The 26,256-nt window shown below is 54.1% G+C and overlaps 12 protein-coding genes across 12 annotated transcripts; 3 read left to right on the top strand and 9 right to left on the bottom strand.

The window, feature by feature from the left end:
• Positions 1-1,390: 1,390 nt before the first annotated feature.
• HMPREF1541_07245 (uncharacterized protein) lies at positions 1,391-2,406 on the top strand (the record flags this gene model as incomplete). Its single annotated transcript, XM_008721570.1, has 3 exons — positions 1,391-1,664; positions 1,712-2,162; positions 2,211-2,406. The coding sequence occupies 3 exons, from the start codon at positions 1,391-1,393 to the stop codon at positions 2,404-2,406; spliced, it is 921 nt and encodes a 306-aa protein (XP_008719792.1).
• Positions 2,407-2,983: 577 nt separating this feature from the next.
• On the top strand, positions 2,984-3,725 carry HMPREF1541_07244 (uncharacterized protein; the record flags this gene model as incomplete). Its single annotated transcript, XM_008721569.1, has 2 exons — positions 2,984-3,372; positions 3,533-3,725. The coding sequence occupies 2 exons, from the start codon at positions 2,984-2,986 to the stop codon at positions 3,723-3,725; spliced, it is 582 nt and encodes a 193-aa protein (XP_008719791.1).
• A 309-nt stretch (positions 3,726-4,034) lies between these two features.
• On the bottom strand, positions 4,035-5,234 carry HMPREF1541_07243 (acyl-CoA thioesterase II; the record flags this gene model as incomplete). The annotated part of the gene is made up of 1 exon (XM_008721568.1): positions 4,035-5,234. The coding sequence occupies one exon, from the start codon at positions 5,232-5,234 to the stop codon at positions 4,035-4,037; it is 1,200 nt and encodes a 399-aa protein (XP_008719790.1).
• Positions 5,235-5,980: 746 nt separating this feature from the next.
• On the bottom strand, positions 5,981-7,186 carry HMPREF1541_07242 (uncharacterized protein; the record flags this gene model as incomplete). The annotated part of the gene is made up of 1 exon (XM_008721567.1): positions 5,981-7,186. One exon carries the CDS (start codon positions 7,184-7,186, stop codon positions 5,981-5,983), a length of 1,206 nt encoding a protein of 401 aa, XP_008719789.1.
• Positions 7,187-8,402: 1,216 nt separating this feature from the next.
• Positions 8,403-10,484, bottom strand: HMPREF1541_07241 (uncharacterized protein; the record flags this gene model as incomplete). The annotated part of the gene is made up of 2 exons (XM_008721566.1): positions 8,403-10,097; positions 10,143-10,484. 2 exons carry the CDS (start codon positions 10,482-10,484, stop codon positions 8,403-8,405), a joined length of 2,037 nt encoding a protein of 678 aa, XP_008719788.1.
• Positions 10,485-11,009: 525 nt separating this feature from the next.
• On the bottom strand, positions 11,010-11,350 carry HMPREF1541_07240 (uncharacterized protein; the record flags this gene model as incomplete). Its single annotated transcript, XM_008721565.1, has 2 exons — positions 11,010-11,122; positions 11,182-11,350. The coding sequence occupies 2 exons, from the start codon at positions 11,348-11,350 to the stop codon at positions 11,010-11,012; spliced, it is 282 nt and encodes a 93-aa protein (XP_008719787.1).
• Positions 11,351-12,105: 755 nt separating this feature from the next.
• On the bottom strand, positions 12,106-13,437 carry HMPREF1541_07239 (uncharacterized protein; the record flags this gene model as incomplete). The annotated part of the gene is made up of 1 exon (XM_008721564.1): positions 12,106-13,437. One exon carries the CDS (start codon positions 13,435-13,437, stop codon positions 12,106-12,108), a length of 1,332 nt encoding a protein of 443 aa, XP_008719786.1.
• Positions 13,438-14,244: 807 nt separating this feature from the next.
• On the bottom strand, positions 14,245-17,379 carry HMPREF1541_07238 (uncharacterized protein; the record flags this gene model as incomplete). The annotated part of the gene is made up of 1 exon (XM_008721563.1): positions 14,245-17,379. The coding sequence occupies one exon, from the start codon at positions 17,377-17,379 to the stop codon at positions 14,245-14,247; it is 3,135 nt and encodes a 1,044-aa protein (XP_008719785.1).
• A 238-nt stretch (positions 17,380-17,617) lies between these two features.
• HMPREF1541_07237 (uncharacterized protein) lies at positions 17,618-18,397 on the top strand (the record flags this gene model as incomplete). Its single annotated transcript, XM_008721562.1, has 1 exon — positions 17,618-18,397. The coding sequence occupies one exon, from the start codon at positions 17,618-17,620 to the stop codon at positions 18,395-18,397; it is 780 nt and encodes a 259-aa protein (XP_008719784.1).
• A 496-nt stretch (positions 18,398-18,893) lies between these two features.
• Positions 18,894-19,621, bottom strand: HMPREF1541_07236 (uncharacterized protein; the record flags this gene model as incomplete). Its single annotated transcript, XM_008721561.1, has 2 exons — positions 18,894-19,199; positions 19,292-19,621. The coding sequence occupies 2 exons, from the start codon at positions 19,619-19,621 to the stop codon at positions 18,894-18,896; spliced, it is 636 nt and encodes a 211-aa protein (XP_008719783.1).
• Positions 19,622-20,707: 1,086 nt separating this feature from the next.
• Positions 20,708-23,359, bottom strand: HMPREF1541_07235 (uncharacterized protein; the record flags this gene model as incomplete). Its single annotated transcript, XM_008721560.1, has 2 exons — positions 20,708-23,084; positions 23,130-23,359. 2 exons carry the CDS (start codon positions 23,357-23,359, stop codon positions 20,708-20,710), a joined length of 2,607 nt encoding a protein of 868 aa, XP_008719782.1.
• Positions 23,360-23,835: 476 nt separating this feature from the next.
• Positions 23,836-25,753, bottom strand: HMPREF1541_07234 (uncharacterized protein; the record flags this gene model as incomplete). Its single annotated transcript, XM_008721559.1, has 4 exons — positions 23,836-24,992; positions 25,040-25,289; positions 25,331-25,372; positions 25,586-25,753. The coding sequence occupies 4 exons, from the start codon at positions 25,751-25,753 to the stop codon at positions 23,836-23,838; spliced, it is 1,617 nt and encodes a 538-aa protein (XP_008719781.1).
• Positions 25,754-26,256: the final 503 nt, after the last annotated feature.

Raw genomic sequence — 26,256 nt, 5'->3', positions numbered from 1 at the left:
GGTTGAAGAAGTTGAGGTTGAAGGGGAAGAGACTCATCTTGTTGGAGGATGCGGCGTCGGTGGAAGTGCGGAGTTTGATGTGCTTGGTGGTGGTTGAGGAGGATGATGGCCTAGTGGAGGTGTGGGAGCTGTGGGAAGTATGCTTGGATGGCATTGTTGCTGTTGGATGCGGCACCGGCCGTCGCTGACGGGTGATGAGATTGGTGGCGGATTGGCAGTGTGGTCGAGAGTGGTTGCGGCGGAGGTGCCGGATTTAGTGGTATTCGTTGAGATGGCGGTGGCGGAAGAGGCGCGTTGGCGGCGGGATTGTTCAGGATGGATGAATGGGTAATTGAAAGGTACTGAAACTGTGAGAGGTGCCTGTGCTTGATAAGAAGATGTAGGCTTATGCTCAAGTCATCAGGCCGTCAGCGCCGTTGAATACCCGGATAGCGGAAATCATTTCCGGAGATACATCATTTCTACATCATGTGCAAACGTCAAGATGTCATATGTATACCGGATCGGCGCAACAGCACTGAAGTAGTAGCTGCGATACTTAACGTGGCCGATGGGTCTTCACCTGGTTCGGAAGGCAGTCAAAATTCATTTCCAGCTTGAGAAAGCTTCGCTAGGGAGCAGAATGCTGAGACACCAATTCCTGCGCCAAGGACTCCCACCAGCACCCAGTTTGTGCCAGATGTCGTGCTTGAGGGTCTTTTAGCATCGTCAGATCGGAGCGGGTGCAGGAATTGCGAAAGCAAAGCCCAGTAGGGCGACGTGAGCATCTGCGGTCTCGAACATGGCTCGAGGTTTCGATCAGGGCATCAGCAGATGCTGTGCACTGACAACAGCGAGCTGGGGAAAAGACATTCTGTCGTTGTGCTCGTAATGTCAGTTGAAGGAATCTCGCATCAGCTCTGCTCGAGACCTATCAACAAAACGTGTAATGAAGTCGTTTACTGTCATTTCGAACTTGTGGTGTGGCGTGAACAATCCCCATCAACCCATCTTACAAACGAGTCATAAGCATAACAATGTCGTCTAGCCAGAGTTGGTATAAGTGACGGAAATCAGGATTGCAAACGTCGATTGATGACTCTCGCGGCTGGTATAAGTCGATAGATCCCCCTCGTCGCTCCAGAAGCTGCAGCGAAACCCAGGGCCAGCTACGGTGGCGCATAAAGCGCTTTTCAGACCGATGATGTCGCATCTTGGCATTCGCAACTGGAGATTGGTCCGACAGTCGCTGGCATAGCATCTGACAATTCTACAGGCAGCATCTCCCGCCCATCTCACCGGCTACGGATCCCTAGGAAGCTCCTGTAAATTATTGAACGATTCTTTGCGACCTTGCTGTCATTCTTTGTGCCCCCCATTGGCGTTTCCGTCCTTCGCCTTCTCGACAACCATGACGCGACTCAATTACCTCTCCTCATTATCTCTCGCCCTCCTACCACTCGTCTCGGCGAGCACGGGCGCCGTCGACTGCAAGAAGTTTGTCGTGAACAAAAACGCATACGATTTTCGAGCGCTCGACAAGCCCCATACCGTCTGGGTTCTTGATGAATCATCTCCGCCTGCCGTATACAACACATCCTGGACAGTCAATATATGCAACCAATTAGAAATTGACAAGAGCAAGGATAATTGGCGAGAAGATCAGTGTAAAAGCTCAACAAACAGTATGTCCGCGCGTCCGCGAAGAGAATCTCATGCTAATCGTGTCTAGTCTGCGGCGTCCGTCGGTCGTGGAATCCCGCCGATGACCCGGACAAGGAGCATGTGCAAGTCGAAAATGTCATCCCACTTGCCGGCCAATACGTCCACGAGGGGTACAACTTTGAGCATGAATGGACGACGCTGGAACAGAAGGACGGCCATCCGGGCGGATTGGAGTTTGTGGTCTATGGTCCAAAGTACGGAAAAGCCCTGCAGCGAGCCATCATCGATTTCAAATGTGACCCCGAATCTGGCGAGGAAGAGAAGCGCGATGATGACGACCAGCCGAAACAAAGCAAAGGCAACCCCAGTTTTGTGAGTTACGAGCAAGAGATGGAGGGTAAGAAGTTGTACGATACACTGAGGTTGTCGTGGCAGACCAAGTATGCCTGCAGAGACTATGACGGGCCAGGAGATGGTGGCAGCAGCAACTGGGGCTTTTTCACCTGGTTCATTCTGATGTGAGTGTGTTTCCTGTCGAAGTAGAGCATAGCACTGATCTCTCGCAGCTTATTCTTGGGTGCCGCGGCTTACCTGATCTTCGGTTCCTGGCTCAACTACAATCGCTACGGCGCAAGAGGATGGGATCTTCTACCGCACGGCGACACGATTCGAGACATTCCATACATGATGAAGGATTGGGGAAAGAAGGTCGTCGATACCGTAAGCGGACCGGGGACGAGAGGAGGCTACAGCGCTGTATAATTAGAATGGACTTTTCCCCTGCTGTAAAACATAGGGTAACGGCTTCGCATGCATGCCTGGAGTTGGTTGTGGGGTTGCGGATCAGCTCTGCGATTATAGAGCGCTACTTGTAGGACCAACGGAGCAAAACACAGCCACACGAACATATCGCATGAATCTCACGTGCTCATCTTTTTCGCGGCTTAGGTCAGCCACAATAGCGCGTTGCCTTATCAGGCGCCGCCGCAGACTTTGCCTTTTTGTGGTTGCAAATTTGCCCCACTCGTGAGACCCCTCGGATCACCATCGGTTCATTGAGACATTGTTCAGGCCACAGTCTGGTTATCTGCTCTAACTCCAAGCAGTTGCTCTCCAAGGAAATCGATTGCGAAGTGATTTTCCGGCGTTGACTCCTCGGCATAGTCCTCCCGGCGAAAAAGATTCAGCTTTTTCAACCCTAGGCGTGGACGCAGACCTCCCAGGTCCACCAAGCAGCACTAGGCTCTGCCATCTGTAGCGACGTCAAGGGTTCCCGCGCGGTGAATCGATACGTTACACGAGCAGATCTGCTCCGCCGTCCCGCTTAAAGACCGCCACAATGAGCGCCACGCTATCCAGGCGCGTGGTAAGTCTCCCCCTCCCCGACCGACCCATATCCCCCACTGCCTCCCAACGAGTCACCCCCCTGCACACCTCATTAACTCTTACCCCAACCCTCCATATCTCCCGCACCTCCCGCACCTCCCGCACAATCCCCTCTCTGACCCTCCTCCCCCATCTCTCGCAGCTCTCCAAAGACGACGAATCCTCCAGCACCGACGCCGAGGTCACGCGCGAAGACCAAGACCGCATCAACCGCTTCTCGTCGCTGCACAACCGCGTGCGCACCCTCGAGGAGCAACTCGCCGCCAAGAAGAAGGACAAAGAAGACCTCGAGGAGGTGGGCCAGGAGTTGGAATTGGTGCTGGATGAGGATGAATTGGTGCGGTAAGTCTTCTTTTGATGAGTCTCTCACGATCACTTGATCTACTGCGAGCATGTGGCTGGCTATGATAGAGGAGTGCCACCTTAGGCCGCCATTCTGGGTTTTCAATGCTACTCTTGCCATGTAGACTCTATCGGCTAACCCGTTCTCCACTGAAAACAGGTACAAAGTCGGCGGCACGTTCTACTCGATCCCCCTCGCGGAGGCGCAGGAGATGCTGGGAACCGCGACCGAGGAGGCGGATAAGGAGATTGAGGCCCTGGACGACAAGGTCGGCGGCGTGCGCGACGAAATGAACGGGCTGAAGGCGGAGCTGTATGCGCGCTTTGGGAGGGGGATTAACTTGGAGGCTTGAGCTGGGGTGGATTATGGGGAGTGGGTGAGCACAGCTGTCTTAGTCGGATTTGTGCTTGTCGGACGACGGGCTAGGACGAGCAGAGAGAACAGCGGGTTTAGGGGGGGCGTGTGTAGGGATGACGCTACAAGAAATTCATACATGTGCTATAGCAGACAGTCTATTGAGCAAGAATCAGGACAAGAGCCCGCACCACAAGCCGCATTGGATCAATGCACTCCCCCATTTCCTATCCTTTGGCACCGGCCCTCCGCCGCTTCGACCAACCCCAGCACCAAGCACAGCTAGACCGCCAGAATCAACGTGAACCTATATTTTACTCGTCTTCTCATTCCCACCCTGATCCAACCTCACCACCCCCTCCTGATAGCACGTCGCGACCAGCACCCCCTCCTTAGTCCAGATCCGCTGCTGCACCAAGCCCCTCCCATCGCCCGCCCACGGACTATCCATCTCGGTCAACAACCACTCATCAGCGCGGAACGCCCGGGGGTTATGAAAGTAGATAGTATGGTCCAGCGAGACCATCATGCCGATCCTTCTCCCCTTCCCGACCTGCGGGCCATCCGACTCCTGCGGCACGCCTCCTCCGCTCCCCTCCGCGGCCGCCTCACGGCGCTCCTCGGCCTCCTCGCGCGCATTCTCCTCGAGCGTGGCCTGCATCTCGCGCCTCTCCTCCTCGCTGCCCTGGAAATCCTTGACGGCGCGCTGGATGTGTTCGCGGCTCGCGAACCGCTCCAGGCGCTGCACGCGGCTGACCGTGCCGATGAACCAGCTGTCGCTCATGTAGGCCAGCGCGCTCAGGTGCGCCTGGTGGTTGCTCTCTTTGGTCTCGAAGCGGCGCTCGCCCGTGCGCTCCTCCTCCTCGCGCACGTTGGGCGCGCACTCGCTGATGCGGCCGCGCGCGCGGATCCACTGCAAAATCTTCTTGGATTCGGGAGGCGCGTTGCCGCGCGGCGTGATGCCGACTTTGACGCTCTCGAAGGGGCGGCCGGGGCCTTCGCCGCGTTGTATGCGGCCGAGCCATTCGCGCTGAACCTGGGCGGCGTCGCCGTCCGGTGGTGCGGGGACGCCCTGTGGCATCTTCAGGGCGTGGTCGACCGTGTGGGCGCCGCCGCTGTTCTCGCGTTGGAAGCTGATGGTGGTGGTGAAGATGGGGCGGCCGCGCTGCCGGGCCTGCACGGTGCGTGTGATGAAGCTCTTGCCGTCGCGGACGCGCTCGACGTGGTATAGGATGGGGATCGAGCTGTTGCCTGCTAGGACGAAGTAGCAGTGCATGCTGTGCACGCTGAAGGTTGCGGGAACGGTGGACTGCGCTGCCGAGAGACATTGGGCGATGGCGGCACCGCCGTAGATGCCACGGGCCCCGGGTGGGTGCCAGAGCGGCCGGGCATTTGTGTAGATGTCTGGGCCGATGTCGACGAGGGGAAGGAGGGAGAGGACTGACTCGACGGGAGAGTGGTGAGGGAGGGAGTTTGGAGGTTTGATCAGGGTGGAGTGTTTCGACATGTTGGGCGTAGTTGTCGGCGCCGGCGCAATGGAAGATATGGGCAGATATGTATAGGGGGATCTTGTGGTATCGGTGGAAGTGTTTTGTGAGCTCCTTTCTCAGCACATGCTTCGGAATGGCTCTCGCTCGAGAATCGGGGGCTTTCGGATGGAGGGGCGAAGGGCTGCGAGCTGCTGGCACTTTGTCTTATATTCTACACCAAGTAACGCATCAGGGAGTAGTGAACAGCGTGTATCATGAAGAAAGGCCGTAATTCACGTGGGAAACGACGGCCAGTCGCTTCCGAGAGCTCGCGATTTGATATTCCCTGCGCGCATGAAGTCATGTTTGATTCGCTACGAGAGATGAAGAGCCGAGGCACATCGGAGAGCCTTGGCATCGACAACGGAAGCGAGAACACCGGGAGCTTTTGACGAAGACTCCGTGCTGCTGACCAGAAACCGTGGAGATGATAGCAGACTTTCAGTGGGAGCAGTAGCTCTCGTCAGTTTACAGGTGAAATGTCTGGCCGTCTAGCAGTCTTTCAATATCAAACACGATCTCTTTCCAGTCCCTCACAGTCATAACTGTGGCAGATGCCTCGTCCCGTCGTAACAGACATACCGATTCTGGAAAGTCTAGAAGTTACATTCGTCTGACACTCATGATTGCCCAGACGCCACGCTCCAATGCAATACAAGCTTCTGCGAAATGCACCACAATATACACCAAGCCCAGCCCCGCAGTAATAGACACTGTCCTCTTCTCAGGCTTCGCCGTTGCCGTAAGCGGAGCGCTCACTCAAGAGCGCTTGATCACTCCTCAGCATGCCTTCGGAGAGACTACTCCGTTCAATCTCCCTCCGTCTGCGATCCCTCTCTTCCTTAACATCAGCCTGAGTAATCACTGGCTCTGGCGTTTTCGTCTTGCGTCCCAGCAGATTGCCTATCGTCCAACGGTTCGATATCTCGCTACTCTGCCTCTTATTCCCTTGCGCTGATGGCGGCGGTGGAAATTGTGGGCTCAGCATTCCACTGTCATCCCCACCGCCAGGCCAGTCAATACGGTAGGTACTTGAAGTGCCAGTTCCGGGGTTGCTGGACACTGTGTGCGGGTCGTCAGCTTGCTCTTTGGCGATGAGAAGGCGTAGAAGCTGCCGCCGCTGTGCCTCGTCTTCCGGGATGTGCATCTCGATAGGGCGAAGTTCGGTGGAGGACATGTGTCGCAGTGGTGGCGGCATCGGCATACGATGTGCATCATAGGGCTCCGGCTGTGGATGCTGCGGTAGCGCCGGGCTGGCATGGCGCGGCTGCGGTGAAGTATGGCGCGAGTGAGGTTGCGAGCGATGGTCAAGAAATGGTGTACCCGCAGACGGAATGGCACCAGCGGACTGCGCATCCCAGGTGGTAGATGCTGAAACGCCCCGTATATGTCGATGCGTGGTGCTATATTGTGGACCAGTAGCCCGCCCTGGCATTTCATGGTGTCTTTTCCTCGACTCTTCCACGGCCTCTTGTATCTTGAGCTGTGTATTGATGAAGAGCGCTCCGCCCGCGCACAGCACAGTTCCCACACACGCCACACCGAGCGGTGCATACACGTACGCTTTACCCGCCTGCACTTCCCGGTGGACCGCCCAGCTCAACACGATCTGGAACAGTCCACCGACGCTCGACAACAACAGCGGCAGTAGCACATTATCAAGCCGGAAGGAAGCCGCGCGCGCGAAGAAGTAGGCGATCAGGCCGCCCAGGTAGCCTGCGGTCAAGGCGATACCGCCGAGGGCGGCCAGCACATCGGTAGACCATCGCAGTTGTGCTGACGGAGAGACGAGCAGAGAAAGCAAGGTATAGCCGGCAAGGACAAGCCACGAGGCAGCGATCGCCGTGGTGCGCAGGAACCAAGTTGAGTGCGGCGGGTGTGAGTCGTAAGGGAAGGAGCGCAGGAAGGGACGCGGAGAGGAGCTACGCATGGCTTTTCATGTTATGTACCGTGGCGGCCGCTCGAGGGGGAGGGGGGAGAAGGTTTCGTAGACAGGTACAGCGCTGAGGGAGCTCGTGTTCAACAATACGGACTCGGGAGACGGCGGAGATTCGAGACGGAATGTAACAAGTAAAGTGAGGAATGTCGGTAGCGGAGCAGTAGCGAGCGGTATCGCGATGCCAGGCAGGTTTCTCGCTCGTGGATCGACGTTCAATGGGCACCGGGCTATTCCTGCCTCGTGCGGCGCAGTCGACCGGTACAAGGACAGGTACAAGCTCTGCCTTCTTTGTTGTGTCAGTTCCCGAATTAGCGCATACGAGTGGCAGTCTCGCTTCGGCAGACAAGGCGGCGGATATGGGGTAGCACTGTTGGTGTGTAGATGGGAATGTTAGCTAGGCAACGAGAGCAAGACATTTCCAAGGGCATGTAGGACAGCGCCGCCAGCCTGCAGAACCAAAGATCTGGAGGGCCTGAAAAAGGCTGAGGTTGAGCGACCTTGTCATTGCGGCAATTCTTTTCGGCGACGTTTCCCCTTGATCATTACCATCGTTGGGGACGCGAGACAGGTGGGCCGCATCAGTGTGTGTCTTGCTCTCGCGAGAAACGATCAGACGAATCATATGATTGGAGTGACTGACTCAAGTCCGGGGTCAACATGTAAAAAGCGTTAAGATCTGTTAAGGCTGAACGGCTTGATCTCGCTTAGGCCGCAAGCGGGATACGACTCGTGCTACCACAATATACTGCGTAGTCCAATGGTCTAGAGTGCTGAAATGCAACAACCGTGATGAACACATGAGGTGTTTCTCGATAGTTCGAGGTTTCTCGATTGTCCGTTACTGCATCTATCTCACTACTGAGACATGCCCCCAACTCATAGCACTGCACCGCCTCGCCACCTCCGAGTGCTTCGCTAGGGGCGAACAGGCAGTAAAAATCCTCCACTTTGTGCCAGCCTCATAGCCGCTCTCATTGCGGCAACATATTCGGAAGCATCTTCACTGAACTCGTGCAGGATATTGGCAAGCAATGCGTCCATCATCATCTCGACCCACAATCGGGCTTACCAGGAGCCAGCAAATAGATGCTTTGCTCGTACCATATGCAGCGCTTGCGTGACCGATGTGCACTGACGGGGCGCAACGGGTTCAAGTCCGCATTGGTCCGTGTATTGATATCCGACCTGCTACGGATGGTTTTCCCGCCTAGCTCTCGTCCTCGGTCTCCGTGTCCGTGGCGCTCGTATCACTCTCGTCGCCATCGGTATCGCTTTCATCGTCACTGCTTTCCACAGCCTGAATCTTCTTGAGCTTGCGCTTTTGCGGCTGAGATTGACCTCCTTTCATCGCCTGGAGTTGGCCTGCTAGACTGTCCTCCTCGGGCTCGCTGATCTCATCGTCGCTCTCCACCACATCCGCTTCACTCACGGCTCGTACATCTAGCACAATATCTGTTTTCGAGTCCAGACCAATGTAGCTGTCGCAAACTAGATGCATTGTGAAGGGGAATCCTGCCACCTGGGGCGGTGCCTGGAACTGGCACCTGAAGGTGATCATGTTGAACGTTGGCGACCCATCGGCGTTGAACGGCGCTTTGTCGAAAGCGGTGAATGTGAAAGGGGGAACTGCGATGCGACCAGCGCGTTGATCGGCCAGGAAGACGTGCCACCGGGGAGCGTGATCTGCCGCAAAATACGGACCGTAAGCAAGAGGTGGTTGTATGTCCTTCTCCTTCTTGCGACCCTTAATCGCATCAACGTCACCCTCCTCAGGATCTTTGTCCTCTAGGTCTGCTGGCTTGACTGCCGGGATGTCCTTCTCGGGGGTACCCGGAGGGATCACACGCGCTTTGACAATAAGTTGCACCAGGGAGCTGGGAGTGACAACCCTGTCACCTATGACCTTGAAAAAGGCCTTCTCCAATTTAAGGTAAGGGATCTGCGAAGCCACCTTCATGGCCTGGTCGTACTGAGAGTCAGAAAGAGCCGAGCAAAGGCTCCGGCGAATGGAAGGGGGCAATGCCATGAGTTTGTGAATGTTGAGCGGCGATTTCGACTGGGTCCCGGTGATCTTCTGTGCCACTTCCTGCGTGAAATGCGGTAGCTGGAGTATTGGCGAACCATTGGGAGGAACGGCTTGCATCAAATTCTGAGCCGCGTGATAGGTGGCTAGCAGAGGATTGAGCTGCTGGAAGGGTAAGGTCATCGAGGACAGCGAATTGTTGAGCAAGAACGCCGTTGGCGCAACAGAGTACTTTTCCTTTTCCAGCTCAGCATCCCCAAGATCGAGACGGCCGAGATACGCCCACAATAAACAAGCGGTCTTCCGCTGCGTAGGATCGTCGAGCGATTTCAGCTGCGCTTTCGCAGCATCCGAAAGGACCCCGCTTGCCAGCACCCTGCTCTCAACCTTGGCTGCACCAGCATCTGACTTAATGGTCTCTTTGTACTCCTCTCCCACGCTCAACGCATTGACAACGCCCTCTTCTTCAATATCCTCTTTGTACTCACGGAATAAATTGGCAGCGCTGGCATGCAGGATCTTCTCCTTGGTGCGTGCCTGTGTTCCATACCACCAGCTGCCCAGCGTGTATGGCAGAACAACGCCCAAAAGAATACCGTAGAAAGCCACAACGAAGTACCGGTTGCCTTCCTCGACCATCCACTTCGGCAATGCGATGCCAATGCTGGTGCCTTGCTTTCCGTCCGGATTGCCGTACATGAGATAGTTATTGCGGATCTCTTCATCGGTCAGTGCCTTGTAGGCCTTGGTCATTTCGACCCATCGATCGTTGATGGTCTGCATAGTCTCGTTCTTGCTCTCATCGGGTTTGGCTTTATCGGGATGGTGCTTGATACCGAGACGTTTGTAGAATCTGTTGATCTCCTTCTCGGAGGCACTCTGTTCCTAGTCAGTATTATTCGTAAGTCTGAATGGTAGACGCACCCTCGAAACCCCCAAAATGTCGTATGGATCCCACAGTTGCGGCCTCGTCTGCTCCGAATTGTATACCAGCCAGCCTAGATACGCCATAGCGGCCCAGCCAAAGACTACGGCGATGATGCGCTTGATCTTGCGCTCCTTGCGCTTCTGTTTTCGACGCTGTGCGTCGATGATGTCGGCATCTTTGGGTTTGAAATCGGACTCGACCCGCTGGCCGGTTTGCTCGAGTTCTTCTGACGCTTTGAGGACATTATATGTCAGAGGAAGTGTGAAGACAGAGACGACTGTCAACATGAAAAAGGGGAAGAACTGCCCCTCGGCGTCGTAGTTGTAGTCGGACGACATGACGGGCGAGGGACGTTAGATCTGCTGCGGGGGCTGCTAGAGAAGCAGACGAAGGACGAGGGTAAGATTTACGGCAGCATGAAAAGAAAGGAACGTGAAAGAGGACTGCAGCCTCGTTGAAATAAAGGGGAAGATGGAGAAGAACACGAGAGTGTTGAGGGGAAATGCGCGCTGGCAGTGACAAGATATTCGAAAAGTTGCGAAGGTGTCTTGATTGTCGCTGGTGTCCTGCCCCACCGTAGCCGCAGTTGGTCGTATGCCGTCGAGGCCGCCCCTGGTGCATCCCGTTGCTCTTTCCCACAAGCACAAGGCATGGTGGAAGTTAGTACGCATCGTTCTGCTACCATGAATGACAAGGTCGGACTGGAAATATCCGCTCAATATGCCTGACGGTGAAGTTGTTACAGCAGAACGGGCAATGGAGTGACGATCCGAGCCAACGACTCTAACCATTCGGGTTCAGCGATTGCATTTCAGCGCCGGTCTATGAGCTATCACCTTCAAGCGTACAGGCACCATAACTCCCTAGAACATGCTCTCGCATTGATCTCGATGCTGCATATTGGCCCATTCCACGCCCGTGCAGATTCCTACTCCCACCGAGTCACTCTCTCCCCAGAGCCACCTCCCATGCAAACCTAACAAGTTGGTGCACTCTGATGTGGTGCGCCGTTCGACTATTTCTTGGGGTCCACACTGTTCGCGCCTTCCCTCATCTTCATCGCAATCTTCTCCCGACCATCGTGCATGTACTGAAGCGACTTCTTGTACTGGCGGTCCTGGGCGCCGAAGCCCATCTGCGTGACGGCCAGGGCAGTGACGCCGACGACGCCGGCTGCGCCAACGAGCATCTTGGCTTGAACCATTGTGGTGTGTGTCGAACTTAAGTAGTGGGTAGGAATTCCGGTCGCGTATGAATGTAGTGTGACCGATGCGTGTCTTTGGAAGTGGCTGGCGCAGCGAGATGTGTTCGGACTAGTGATTCGAAGTGATTCGAGAGGGGTAGATATGAACTGAGCGTTCGTGGTGGAGGTAGTTGTAGTTGACTGTCGGAAGTAGCACGAGTGACGTGGAAGCGGTCTGCGTAAGCGTGTCTTGTATGTGCCAAGTTGCTTCTGCACTAAACGCGTCGAATGATCAGCTGGAGGGTCAGATCGTGAATGCTCGGACTGAGGTGAGACGAGGCGGGCATGTATTGAAGACGAGGTGAAGATGATGGAAGAATGGCAAGTGCGCCACGGTGTTGCGTGCCTTCTTATTGCAACCTCGGAACAGGACCCTGTCTGACTTCCAACCCCTTGAGACAAACCATTTGCGGCCTGTTTCCGTGTGTGACCATTGGGCTACGGCTTAAACGGTGGTGCCTGGGAGCAATCAGCAGGGAGGGTGCTGTCTCCAATCTCCCCCGCACAGCGACCCCCGGCTTTCCGGGGGATAAGGATTGGCCACTGATAAGCCGCAGCCTCGGTGGTGGCGCCTCCTTTTAGCCGAAGGACCTCTTGAGCATATTCCATATCGCGTTCATGTTCATCGAGTCCAGGTGTGTGCCCTCTGGCGTAGATCAATATCTTTTTGTATACAAGTACGAACGACTAGAAATGCTATAGTACAACGCTGCCCTCTATGAAGCTCGAGGCCTTAGCCTCTTAACATCCTCTCCATCCTCTCCATTCGCCTCATCTTCCCTCTTACGCTTCCCACCACTACTTTCCCCCCTCTCCTGCTCATTCCAGTCCACAGTCATACCGTCTGGGTCCTTCAAGCCATTGACTATTTTCTCTAGCCCCATGTCATCACCTTCTTTTGTCTCTAGCAGTTCCTCATCGACCCACCCTTCGGTATAACTGCCTCCAAAATCAATAACCCAAAGTGCATCATCCCGGTCCACCAGAAAATTGTCTGCCTTCGCATCACCCCATATGATACCATGCTTATGAAGTGTCTTGACAATCTTTTTCGTCTCCTGTGCCCACTTTTCCCGTTTCGATTCGTCAACCTCACTGTCCAACAGCTTGGTCAGCGGTACGGCCTCATCGATCGTGGTAAGCAGGTATCCCACAATGTCGGTTTTGGAGGTCCGAAAGCCAACAAAGGCATGGATGTAAGGGACTCTAAAGTGTTGGTGCAAGTCGAGGGAATGAACCTTATGTAGAAGCTCGATCTCACGGTTCGCGGGCTGGGGTTGGGTCGGGTCCACGGGCTTGAAGAAGTACGTGTTCGGGTCACTGCCGTCGATGGAGGCTCGTACAAGGGAGGGGTGGATGGGAGGAGGTTCGTCTGTCTCTGCCAGGACGGTGACATCTGAGGCTTGGATCCATGGGATGGGTAGTGACCTGAGCTTCTTGGGTATCGGAACATGTGGTTGGAGGCCTTCGACGCGTTTTCGTAATATCGGTGTCTCTTCGATCGGTACAGGCTCGACGGACGATTCGGAAGACGAGGGTTGTAACTTGTAGTATGCGATTGACGTGTCGTACCAGTCTTGAATGCTGCGATCCTGCGTCGCACTGTCGCAAGCCTCACGCTGCTGTGGCACTTCGTCGCCGAAGTCTTTCAATATCCAGTTCTGAAGCTCCAGCGCTGCATCGGAGTCTTCAATAGCCAAATTCGGTTCGTTTTCCTTCGAGCTGGCCCCCTCTGAGTCGGCGTTGACGTCGATGCCACTATCTCGATCTCCACTTCTCTTAGTCGGCCAGCCACCGTCGCCGGCCTTCTCGACGCCCTCGTTTTCCACCTCATCTTTCCCCTTAACCCGCTGCAGTAGATGTCGGTACTCATTCAGAGTAGCACCCTCGTCACCGGAATCGGTCTTCAAATCTCCCGCATCAACACTGATATGAAACCTCTGGTCGTTTATCCGCGCAGTGAATGCTATACCTTCCTCATCGTCATAAAAGAAGTCCAGAATGTGAGTCTTGGGTGGCTTCGGGTCACTTGAACGTGTAGACGGCATTTTTGTAACAGACCACAACCACAGTCATACACAGAGAAGCTTACCACCAAGTCAAAAGCGATCACAGGAGTATATACAAGCACTTTACGCGGTCCGCGAATGTCCTATGGGCGCGTCAGCACTCCAGCCACCACCGAACGAATGATGAGCACATCGCATCTTCAGCCTCGCGGGTGAAAGCTTCGTCAATCGATGTAGTCATAGACGCTACCAGCCGTACCTGGATCTGCAGGTACCATCGACCCGCTGGGAAAGCCAGTGGGGAGGAATGTTAGTGCATCGCTACGTTGAGTATCGCCAGGGAGTCAGAGATCTGGTCAAAGGATGAGAAAGGCAGGGGCTTAGATCCGTGGAGGCGCTAGTCGGACGGGTCGATCGATCGAAGTCGTGTGCTCGTAATCCTGGTTGCAGGATCTTGGTTCCGGTTGTGCATTTGGGATCTTCCCTCTACCAACATGGGGGGACTTCTAGCTGAGATGATCAAGAGGACAACACATACTCCATTTCGAGAAACTTCTTTCGTAGCCTGTTCTTTCATGTTATCGGAGTCTTGTAAGTATGGGAAATCGGTCTTTAGCTGACAGGTGTAGAATCGATGTCGTCACGAAGGACTTCTAGGAACTTTCTCACGCCAAGGCTCGGGTTCCCCTTCCTTTCTTACTCTCGTAGCCACCAGAGTTAGACGGATGTTATTCTCGGAATATGAAAGATGGGTATCATTTGAATACTCGTAAGGGCATAACTCATCGCTCCATCGTTGACTACCCGCCAGAAGACGTTCATAACCTGATACGCAACAATGGCAGGTCATAGCTCTCCATCGCCTTCTTCGTCCTCACTCTGCACCTTTACCTTCTCCTCCTCGCTCTTCATATCCTCAATACCATCTAGAAGCTCTTTCCTGTACTTATACCACTGCTCGAGCCAGTCTCTTCTCTCTTTCGGAGTCCAGCTCTCCACCAGAAGCGCAAACCCAACCACATCAGCATCAAAGCCTGCATACTTTGCCATGGCACCGAACTGCCGCCGCATGACATCTTCTGGGGGCCGGTAGCGGTACCTGATACCTCCATCCGCATCTAAGAACTTGTAGACTCTGCTAGGGCTCGTCTGAGTCTGTGTCTCCGGCTGAAATACCATTTGCCGCTGCTGGCTGGCGTTCCAGTTGGACTCGTCTGCTGCAGCTGCCTCCGCTGCTTCCGACAGCTTGGTCTCGACCTTGGAAGAGCCAATGACTTCAGAATTTTCGTGTGTATAGCCGACCCCGACGGACGATAGAATTGCTTCTATAGGGTCGTGCCTGGCGGCTTGGTTAGGTTTGTTGAGATTCATCGCCTTGGTCTTCCGTCGTGGTTTCTCATCGTTCCCTTTGATCTCCGCCGCGAGCTGCGACATTGCAGCGTCCTCGATGTCGGGTTCGGACTTAAACGATTTGACATTTGCGTCTGCGTCTTCTTCCCCTGCTTCCGCTGCAACGTACTCTGCCTCCAATTCAAGGTTAGAAATATGTACGCCAGCTCGTGACTCCGCGACATTGGTTTTGTTGACAATGTCCCGCAAGACCACATTCTCGTTATGCCAGGCAAACAGGTTTTGCAGACCGAAAAGCTCGCCCTTCTGGCCCTTGACGTCTTGCACTCCCTGGAAGTAGCGGCGCTCTGTGCTGGCATTGTAGCCTATGCTGGCTTGCTGCTGCTTGTAGATCTGTCGAGCGTAAACGATCTCCTCCAGTGTACCCTGACTCACGAGCCGAAATACTTCGACATCGCGAGTTTGACCAATCCGGTAAGCTCTGTCTTGCGCCTGCAGATCATATGACGGATTCCAGTTTGGATCCACCACGACGACTTTGTTGGCAGAAGTGATGTTCAGCCCTACACCACCGGCTTTGGTTGAGATCAAAAAGACAAACTGCCTGGGGTCGGTGTTGAAGTCTTGCACCGTTGCATACCGCTCCTCATAGCTCATGCTGCCGTCAAGATAGGAGACATTATACGACGTACTGATGAACAGATTGTGGAGCATCCTCAGTAATCTGACTGAATGCGAAAACACCAGGACCTTGTTGTTGCCCTCATCAGACCAGAACTTTAACAACTTCCTCAGAACCTTCCATTTGCCACAAAATTCGGGGTTGGCGGTGTGAATCATCGAGTCCCGCTCCTTGTATAATTTCTGCCACCTTTCCGGCATGATGATCTGCAGCGTATGTAAGTCTTTGGACTGCTTCTCTTTGGGATCATTGCCTTGCGGAATGATATTCGCAAGATGATTTGAAAGCTTGCATAACGTGTGGATGGCTGGAAAGACCCATTGTTGCCACTTGGTACCATCGTCAAGGTGGGATTTGCAGCACCAGCCCTGGTTCCTCCCACTGCCGCAAGCGCATAGTGTGGCGCTGTTTTTGATGTATTGCACAATGTCGCTTTCGAGAAAATTCTGGTATGCATCGGCTTGAGTCTCGGTGAGAGGGCAGAAGACAACACGATCCGTTTTCTTCGGTAGTTGATGCCTAATGATGTCCTTGGTGCGTCGCAGGAAAAATTGTGGGAGCAGGTTCGTCACTAGCATCTTCGCAGTCTTTCGTGCTCGCGCGAGCTCGTAGTTGGAGGCGTCATGGCTCTGTCCTAATTTCAAGGGAGTACATATCGAGACCTTCCAAGTTGTGATGGGGCCAAGGCGGCCAGGGTTAGTCCAGTTGAGAAGCGTCCAAAGCTCCTCGTACTTGTTCTGTATGGCGGTGCCTGTCAAGCCGATCCTGCAAAGAGCGTTTACCTCATTGAGGATTTTTGTGGTCTCGGCTTTCCGCTCCTTGATTTTATGACACTCATCAGTTATCACGCAATCCCACGAAATGAGGTTTATCTGGCCGGCACTCAGACGATATGTGTCGTATGTTGTAATCATGACTTCCAGGCTGCCAGACGCAGCTTGACGGAGTATTTCATCCTTTGCAACCGTACTGCCATGGTAGACATCAGTGTGCCACCAGCCCCATCGCTTGAACTCGTCCTGCCAGTTGGCCATCAGGCTACCGGGGCATATGATCAGGGTCCGGGGGTACCAATTGCCCGCCCTCTTCATCTTCCGCATCCGTTTCTTGTCTCGCTCGTCACCAGTCTTTCCATAGGCTGCTGTCAAGAATGCAATGACCTGAATCGTCTTACCCAGACCCATGTCATCGCCTAGTATGCCTCCCTTCTGGTAGACAAACAATTCATGCAAGAACTTGGTCCCATCGACTTGATATGGCCGTAAATGCTGCGCAATACTGGCCGGGATGATGCCTAGTGAATAGGGCATCTCGATGTCCGCATACGGAGCAGCGTCATTGCGAAGCGGTAGATTAGGCCTCTCTTCCAAATGCGCAATCCGGTCATCATCCGAGAAGTAAATGTCGTCGTAGGTAGGTGGTAGACTGAGTCCTCCCTCCTTCAGCTTCTCCTTCCGCTCATCAAACAGCTTTCTTCTCTTCTGGAGGTACTCCGGGACAGTCCACTCCATCAGCTCATCCTCTTCGGACGTGGAGTCACCATAGGCTCTTTCTTTGACCGGCTTCTTCCGTGGCTTCCGTCTCCCAACACCAGTCTTCCCATTTCGCTCAATATCCGGCCGAGGATTATTGGCGGCATCTCGAGCCTTCGCTCTGCGTGTAAGGTTGGCGGCTCGGGAACGATCCTCTTTGATCTTGTTTAGTCTCTTGGTATGAAGTGATTCGCCTTCATCACTGGACCAGCCGTCGGAGAAGTCTGACGGCGGTGAGATGCGACGTCTCTTGGGCGGCGGTACTTCATTTCGTGGCTTGGTGGGAGCAAGAGGCGACGATCGCTTCGCTGGTCGGGGGAGTGGCGGGTCAAAGACCCGGGGGTCCTGCGACGGCGACAGTGCGGCCGCATCGAGATCATACTCCTCCTCATTTTCTTCGCTGTCGGTGAAGACCATCTTGTGAGGTCTCCAACACACGCCCGGGGCACAAGACGCCGGACGTTTAGCAGGAAGAACAGATCAGAAAGGCGGGGACCGCAGGACGCGACTTTGAGCAACCCCGCGTTTGCTCCAATTCTTTCAAAATCGCGAAAAGTTCTCGAAAGCACCTGATCCCCAGCGACCTTCTATCACACAAGCTACACACTCATTACTGCCTCCCAACTGCCGCCGCTCTTTCACAACCTCCCTCACAATGCCTCTTGACACCCTATCAACCTACCCAACAACCCACCTCCGCACCGACGGCCGCCGCTGGAACGAACTGCGCCGCCTCACCTGCTCCCTCTCCACGCAGCCCTCCGCCGATGGCTCCTCCCTGGTCACAATGGGGAACACGATGGTGACATGCACCATCACCGGCCCGCGCGAGGGCCGTGGTCAACGTGACCATGCCCGCGCCACCGTCGAGACAGAGCTTAGCATCGCGCCCTTTGCGCAGACAGACCGGCGCAAGCGCGGCAAGAACGACAAGCGGCTGGTCGAGCTGCAGACTACCATTAGCAATGCATTCCAGGCGCATTTATTCACGCACCTGTACCCGAGAAGTCTGATTACGATTGCGCTGCATGTGCTGAGCCTGGATGGGTCGCTGCTGGCGGCGTGTCTGAATGCGGCGAGTTTGGCGCTGGTGGATGCTGGGGTTCCTATGCCGAGCGTGTTGGCGGGTTGCACAAGTGGGCTGGTGATGGATCCTGATGGCGACGGTGGGAAGAAGGGATCGCCGCCCGAAGGTCTGTTGGATCTCAGTGGTTCGGAAGAGCTGGAGTTGCCGTTCTTGACAGTCGCTACAGTGGGAAGTGTGGAGGGTGGCGAAGATCGAGTCAGCGTATTGGTCATGGAGACAAAGGTGCCAGGGGCGAGGTTGGAGGGGATGTTGGCCGTTGGCGTGGACGGAGCCAAAGGTGTGAGGGCACGTATGGAGGCCGAAGTTAGGAGAATGGGGGCGAAGCTGGCGAGAGGAAGGGCGGGCTGAACCGAGAGCTCAACTCCCGGTCCTACAATGCTTCGGAACACTGGCAATGATCACAGCGAGGTGTTGGATGGCGTTAAGAACCTTCGATGAATGGCATCTACTGTAGCATGGAAGCCTCTACCTGTTCAGCGATGATGCGAATGGAATTTCTCGGCCATCTTCCGCCAGGAATGAGAATACGACCTTTCACGATCAAGCAAGCGAGATGTTCAGACTCGACAAGCGGACCAGAGAAATCAGATGCACTACGGGTATGCTTGGGGGGTATCTAAAGATGTTTGGAACTGCTCCCGACGGTTTGATAACGTTTTAACAGCATGGAAGCGCCGCAAACTTCCACCATCGATATCCTCTAGGAGTCTTGCCATGGCTCTGGCTTCACTGCCATAATCCACCACCAACGGCCAACACTACTCCCAACTCCGACGCTATTTTGCATCTTCACCCCCGCCACCGTCGCCGACCCCTAACTCCCGTCTCCCCTTTTCGCTCCAGCTCAGCGCTCAAAATGAAACCCTCTCCCCAAGCTCGCCTGCGTCCTCGCCCACGCATCCCTCCTCGCCTGGCCCAAATCCGCCTGCTCGACCGCATCCGCCATGTCGGTGAGCGCATCGTTGGCGACACGCAGCGCGACATCCATCTCCTGACCAACGACGCCCTGGCTGCCGCCCACGCGAGCCTCGACTTGGTTGACCAGGCGGCTGGTGCGCTGGTGGAGGTCAGCGACCCGCTGGTTGCGTCGGATCTGCGTGAGCTGGTCCGCTGTGTAGGCGGAGGCCGTGGGCTCGTATCGGGAGGTGGTCTGAAAGGGGGTGTTAGTCAAGGTTTCTGGTGAAGAGATGGAAAGGAAGAGTCGGAGTAATCGGGCATGGTGAAGGAAGGAAGTGAACTTACGGCGTTATACACCAGGCCAAGACCGCCTTGATTACCACCGCCATGGACTTGTCGATGGTTGACATGAAGCTGCTGCTGCAGCTGCGCCTTGTCCTGCTGCAGCCGAGTGTTCTGCTGCTGCAGTTGGGTGATCTGGGCTTGGAGGCTGGCAACCTCGCTCGTCTTGGCGTCGATTGCTCTTCTTGCATTCTGCATGATTCTGGCCTCGGGCGAAAGGTTCTGGTTCTGGAAGTTACCAATGAACCGTGGTTCGATTACACCAGCCAAGGCATTGCGCTCGGTTTGGTCGTTGGCGCGGCGTTGGGCCGAGTATGCTAAACCAGTCGACATCGCGGGACTGAGTTGGCAGTTGCGTAGGAGGACAGCGAAGGATGCTGAAGGACGCCGAAGTGGTCGCCGTGAATATGATATAAATGGAATGGACCTGCTGCTGCTGCTGTATCTCAAGAGGCTGATGGGGATGATAGACAGGATGCAGAAACGCAGAGACGTATGGATCTTAAGTAGTTCCGACACCATGGTGGCATTCACCCGCAAACAATAGGTTATTTGCAGCCCGTTTGTTCTTGGTGAAGTCAAGCGGAGCAAGCAGCCTGAATCACAGGCAAGTGAAGCAGCATGGAAATGGTCTATTATTGTGAGCGCGTGAAGTATGGTGACAAATAACGGCAACAAAAGGAGAGAGTATGGTGACTGTGCGGTGTCTCTGCATGTTCTGTCCTTAGCACAATAGCCACACAAATACGTGAAGGAGTTGAGCATTGTACAGGAACCGTACAGAATATTCCAGCTGAGGACTAGAGACTCTTTGCTGGACTACACAGCTCTACCAGGAGGGTTATCGTTTGTCGACAACGTTAGTAAATTGCTACCAGCGCAAGTTCAGTCGCCAATTGCCTGGTACTAGGTCGACGTGGTATACACCACAATGCCCAGGTGAAGAGATCACGAGAAACACGTGGGGCACGAGTTTGTTACATATCAATTGTAAGTACATGCTGATGACTCCTGGTTGTCGCGTCATCTCGTGTGCGTCATGAAGCCTAGCATTTATATCCCGTCACTATGTTATACCCAGTCTTTCATGCTGCGCCAGTCGATCCTCGGCTTCCTTTTCACGGCCCCAACAGTACAGAAATATCCATTGCATTCGCGTGACTCTCGTTCTTCGGCAATCATTTCCTGCTCTGCAGGAAGGCGAGTAATGTAAACCAGCAATCTCTCCGTAGGCCCAAAAGCAACGGATATTGATCCATTGGTTTGTAACAGCGTCAAACGAGGTTGTAAGCGAGATCTATGGCAATTGGCGCAGAAGTGTGTGAGCCGACCAGGACAGCCACCGAGAAACGTTCGTCGAGGATCCATAGGCCCAAAGGGCGAGCTTGGTGCATGATTGACTGCTGGTTGTTTGCAACTTCAGTACTGTTTCGCTCGTTTGAAAATGGGCACCGATTCGAAGTCGTCCTCGTTCCACGACAATTTGCCATCCTTGTCCAATGATGCCCCCTCATCTGTCGTCGGCAGTCCCGCAGCCTTATTTTCTTCGATTTCTTGCGTGGACACTCCGTACTGATCCTTGGGAATCCATACCTTGGGCACCTTCGACGTCAATGCGGGAGCAACATATGCATTGCTGACCTCTTCCTCAGTGTATGACGGTGGCTCGTCCCCTGAGGCAGGGTCTACGAGCCACGGTCGGAGATCATGAACCGAGGGGAGGAGTCTCGGTTCCAGAAACGTCTTGAATGGATCAAGTAAGCCAGTAGGGAGACGATCTGCTGCGGCGCGACCCACACGCGCTAATCGGTCAACAACGGCGCTTCCATTGGTTCGTCCTTCCTCTGTGGCCATCAAAGGCTCGGTCTCGCCTTCAGAACCATGATTAGTCACAGGCGGGACATTTTCGAGTGGTGAGAGATATCGATTCACCGTAATGTGGTACCCGAATGTGGCGACCAGGAGAATAGCCATGAGCACAGAAGGCCCCGGAGCCTCCTTGATGCTGAAAAGGCCTAGTAGACAAAGTTCGGCAAGATAGATGCCCACCATGAGATGCTGTATAGCCTGAGCATAGCATGCTCCGCGAGAATCCAACTTGACTTGAATGACATACAGGAACTGGTATCGGTAGGCAATATAGAACAAGTAGAGTCCTGCGGCTGCGAAGCCCAACACGAGGGGCGCCACACACGAATATGCGAGACCAATGACTGCGAAGTTGGTAAATTTGGGATACGCCTTGCCCCAGCCGATGCCCTTCATCTGGCTTCTGCGGGCGTACTTTTGTCTCGGAGTACGATCGAAAAAGCGATCGTAAAAGATGTACGAGAACAAGTCGGAATAGTTGATGACCATTTTTGTTGCGCTGCCGAGGCCCTGAATGATGAAGTACGAGAGGTAAAAGTTGGCAGCTTTCGGTATGTTTCGTGCGAGAAGCTCAGGAACTGAGGTCGGCTCGTTGGCGATCTTCGTTGCGACCGTGGCTGCTCCCGAAGTGAAGGTTGTAATCAAGAAAACTTGCACGACTTGAAATGCAAAGTACCAGTTCTGGGTGCGCTTTTCCGCTTCGACCGTGGTCGGTTGACCGGACAGCTTCGCTATATTCCGGAAGAAGTTCGGCACATAGGACACAAGCTCACTCAGCACGTATGGAGGGACAAACCCTGTCAGAAAACCAAGTACTGGGTCGGGAAGATTCTTGAGGAAGCGGAGCCAGCGAATACGGTCAGCCAATTCATTGACATTGGACAGCGTACCGACAATGCCGACCGGAATAGACCACAAGATAATCGTTGCGGTGATCAGAGCGACGGCGAGAGACCTATACGTGATCCGAAGCGAAGGGTCGATGTTGAGGTTTGCCCACAAGACTTCCTTTGGCTGGACTCCGGAGAACCGTGGCTGTAGCGATAAAGGACTTTGGTGACGAACAGACAGCATGGCTTCTTGCGCGCTGCCTTGATCCTTGAATTCGACGAAGAGAGAACTACTCTCGGATGACAAATTATCGGAGTGATGCTCTCTTGCTGACTTGATCTTGCTCTCGAGATCGGGAATCTCCTTACGCAAGCTATCGAGGATATCATTGTCCTTGCCAAATACGTAGTACGACTTTTTGGCTGGACGTGAGCTCCGTGAATGCTTGTTGACGGTGTTCAAATCTGAACCGTTGTTGTATGGAGTGTCAACATGACCATCTCGTTTCGCCTTAGTGATGTTCTTTTGGAATTGCAGCTCCGCGGCTTCGAGGTCTTCGACTTTGGTAGAGCGTTGGCTGACAAGGGCCTCAAGGTCAGCCAGCTTTGGCACTTGCCAAGTCCTGACAGCAGATGTACCAAAGTATTGCTGCAAGTTCTCCTCCTCGAGGGCATCGGATGGCACGGCAAGGAAGAGCACTACCTTGGAAGAGAGTCGCTCGGCGTTCTGCGTAAGGGTGGCCTGAGCTTGACGAAGCCTGACGGCGAACAATCTCTCACGAGTAATGATAAAGATGACCAGGCTGAAGTATACCCATGCCACCACAGCATGAGCATAGAGGCGTTTCTTGTTGGCCACATTACCGAAAGCAATCCTGTCAAGCTGAGACGCGTTCCCACCACCAGTCGAATTGACCGAGAAAAGGATCGGCCAGGTGAAACAACATCCCAGCACACAAATAATCATGAGTACTCGAAGGAACCGCACAAACAAGTAAGCATCAATGGAAGAGTGCCGGAGCAAGAAGCTATCCCTGAGCATATGAAAGTCGTGGTACCAAGGTACGGAGGAGTGGCTCGACGACGGTGTGCGGTCGCTTAAGTCTTTAGTCCATGTCCATTTGTAACAGCTTGAGACTTACTGCTCCGGAATAGTTTTGAAATATGTCCGCGGCATATAAATATTGCGGTAGGGCTTTCGAAGCACGAGGAAAGCTGTTACAAAGGCAATGGCAGTAATAATAGTTGGCACGAGCGTTGCACCAATGGCAGCAAAGGATGTCGAGCCTGTCCGATGACTTGCTGCTGGCTGGATATTGGTGATATCTTGCCCACTGCCAACTTGCTTCACGACTTCCTGGAGGGACGCCATGATGATGAGGACAGAGACTCTCCGAGGGCTTGTGAAAGGTGGGATAGCCTTGAGACTACGGGTACGAAAACAAAGCGTACAGTAGCTTCATCCCATGGTTAAGTTTGCCTATTGGTAGTTGTTGCTAGCTGGCAGCTTTTGCGTGAGAAATATTGCCTAGTCAAGAGGCATGACGTCAAGGAGGGTGGCTTCGGGGCGGAGATTTCAGCCTCGCCGCGCGCCTTGCAGCCTCGTCGCGGTGCCCCTCCTGGCACATGATGCCCTAATCGAATATACAATTCTATCCTCAAGCCAGATAAACGGAAGGACGGAGCACCATCTATGGGTACATGATCGATCGGACACATTCTGTGAAGCTTTGGCAAAAGAGCGATGTTTGGAGCATTGTACCAGCTGTACTGCTGTAGCTTCGGCGGTCACGGGCGTGCTAGGGAGGGCACCCCGGCGTATCCATCCCATCATTCCTACACCATTGCCTATACGGTCCGGACTTCAACATGAGCAGCGTCTGTCTTAGGGACAGCACCGCCCTCCTCCATACCTGACTTCTCAACCTGAGCATTGGTGACAGTGGCGACATCGGCCTCATCGCCATCGAAGTAGCGCGCAACTTCTTCCAGAGGAGTGTACCGGGTTTCGACTACGTACTTCCAGATGTACCAAACCTCGAACAACAGGAAGCAGCAATAGAAGATGTAGTATCGCCACTGGATCTCATCTAATGCGATCGGGTTGACGAATTGGTTAAAGAAGAGTGCGATCAGGATCGTCAATGACGCCAGAGTCGTTCCCTTCGCTCTCAAACCGTATGGGAGGATCTCCATGTTGTAAGTAGTTCCTAGACCGGTCTTGAAGTTGTAGCTCAGGTCGAAGAAATAGATCATCACAACCACGCCCCGTCCGAGTCCTGCATTATTGCCGCCTTCGATGTCGTAACGGGCACTGATAATGGTCCAGATGGTGAACGAGACCAGCATACCGACCGTGCTGATCATGAACATCGGCTTGCGGCCGATGCGGTCAACAAAGAAGGCAAAGACGACATTCACCACCAGTGACATAGCCTTCAGTCCGCCGTTGATGCCAAGCTGGTCGCGAGAGTCGTTGATGCCGATACTCTCCAGCACGATTCGCAGGTAATAGCTGACGATGCCATTTCCGGACCATTGAGAAAACAGAGCAATGAAAACGACAAGCGACAGACGCTTCCTGTTTCCTGGAGTGCGAAAGAAATCGATATAGCGTGTGGACCGATTGGCCTCGCGATCCATCATCAGCATAGAGTGGATCTCGGTGTACTCCACAGTCACGAACTCGTCCTGCTCGTTTCCGTCGGCGTGATAGTACGCCAGCACCTGCTTGGCCTTGTCGGCACGATCTTTGCTGATGAGGTATCGAGGACTTTCAGGGATGAAGTATATGACCGAGATCACGATGAGTGTACAGGCACACTGCAACAGTGATGGCAATCGCCATGCCCAGTCACTCTGGATCTGGAGGGTGCCGAACGTCGTCCAGGACGAGATGAACGATCCCAAATGATAGCTGCAACCCATGAACGTTGTCATAATTGCTCGATCCTGTGGGTGCGCAATCTCCGCCACCAGCATAGGAGCTGCGCCGATGGTGATAGCTAATACCGTCAGTACAGTCGCATTCGAGGGCAGATTCTTTCCTCACCCATTCCCATCCCTATCAGAAAGCGACTGGCTAAGAACATGTCGTATGAGAGTGCTCCGGCTTGGAGACCCACTCCAAGAAGAACGATGACTGAACCTATGACAACGCCAACTTTTCGACCCCAGCCATCACAGATAGGAGGAATGAAGCCCAATCCGGATAACGAGCCGAGAGTCATGATAGAGGACAATATGCCGAGCCTGGAACCCTGTGGATCGCCAAAGTAGTCACGCCAGTACGACAGAGACTGCTGGTATTAGCAAAGTCGAGGTAAGAGGTCGGGAAATCTACCTGAAGACCATTCATCATGGAACCGTCGAAGCCGTTTGCGACCTGGGGCCATGTAAGACCTTGAATCAGTATACATTCTCCAAGAACGGCGTTCTGATTGACGTTGAAAAGAGCAGAGCTCCCGCAAGGTGAAGAGCAGTTACTACGGGGCCGACAAAGAACTCCACAGAAAGGGGAACCTGCTCTTGATCGTGTGAAACAACTCTCAGAGCATCGAATTGATCGACAGACGCCTTCGGGGCTGGAGCAACTCACATTGTTAAGGATGAGTACGACGCAGTAGAAGTACAATTTGCGAAGCCGAGGACTCTGCCACCAGGCTACTCGATCCCAGGTACGGTCGGCGAAGAAGAACTTCCCCTTCGGCGGCTTCACAATAGCTGGCGAATAGCTCTGTACTTGCACTCGGCTGAAGAACCCCATACCGGCAAGGTGATTGATGATGGTGCCCCCTTCGGTGTTGTCAATCGACGGTTCTAGGTGCAGTTGCAGATGTTGGTGCCCTCCTCAGTGCCTTATCACTGGAAACTGCAGGACAGCTGATAAGTGACAGTGCGCCAAACAGTGATGTATTGTCGACCGGTTTGAGGAAGCTTGAAGAGATAATCGCAGCGCTTGACACTGACAGCAATCAGCATGGCGAGTCCGATGTCGATATATACTCATGTCAGCCCCGGCCCAACTCGCATTTAGCCAGATACACGGATCAAGTTGTCGAACCTAGTTCGGCCAAGTCTGAAGCAAGTTGCCGGCGCCATGTAAAGGCATGGCTGCATGGCACGACTCGCTCGGAGTAGTCGGGCCTAACCCGCGTTATGGGGCATCAGGCTATCTCCACGACCGCGTTCCGCCTGCGATCTCCCTGCCCACGCGGGGAATGGGCCCCACGAACTCTTGACATCTCCAAGCCAAGAGTCGTTCTCGAG

Source organism: Cyphellophora europaea, assembly GCF_000365145.1.
Source record: "Cyphellophora europaea CBS 101466 unplaced genomic scaffold supercont1.7, whole genome shotgun sequence".
NCBI lineage: Eukaryota > Fungi > Ascomycota > Eurotiomycetes > Chaetothyriales > Cyphellophoraceae > Cyphellophora > Cyphellophora europaea.
Note: the sequence above shows the minus strand (reverse complement) of the source record. Positions and strands in the feature narration are given on the sequence as shown.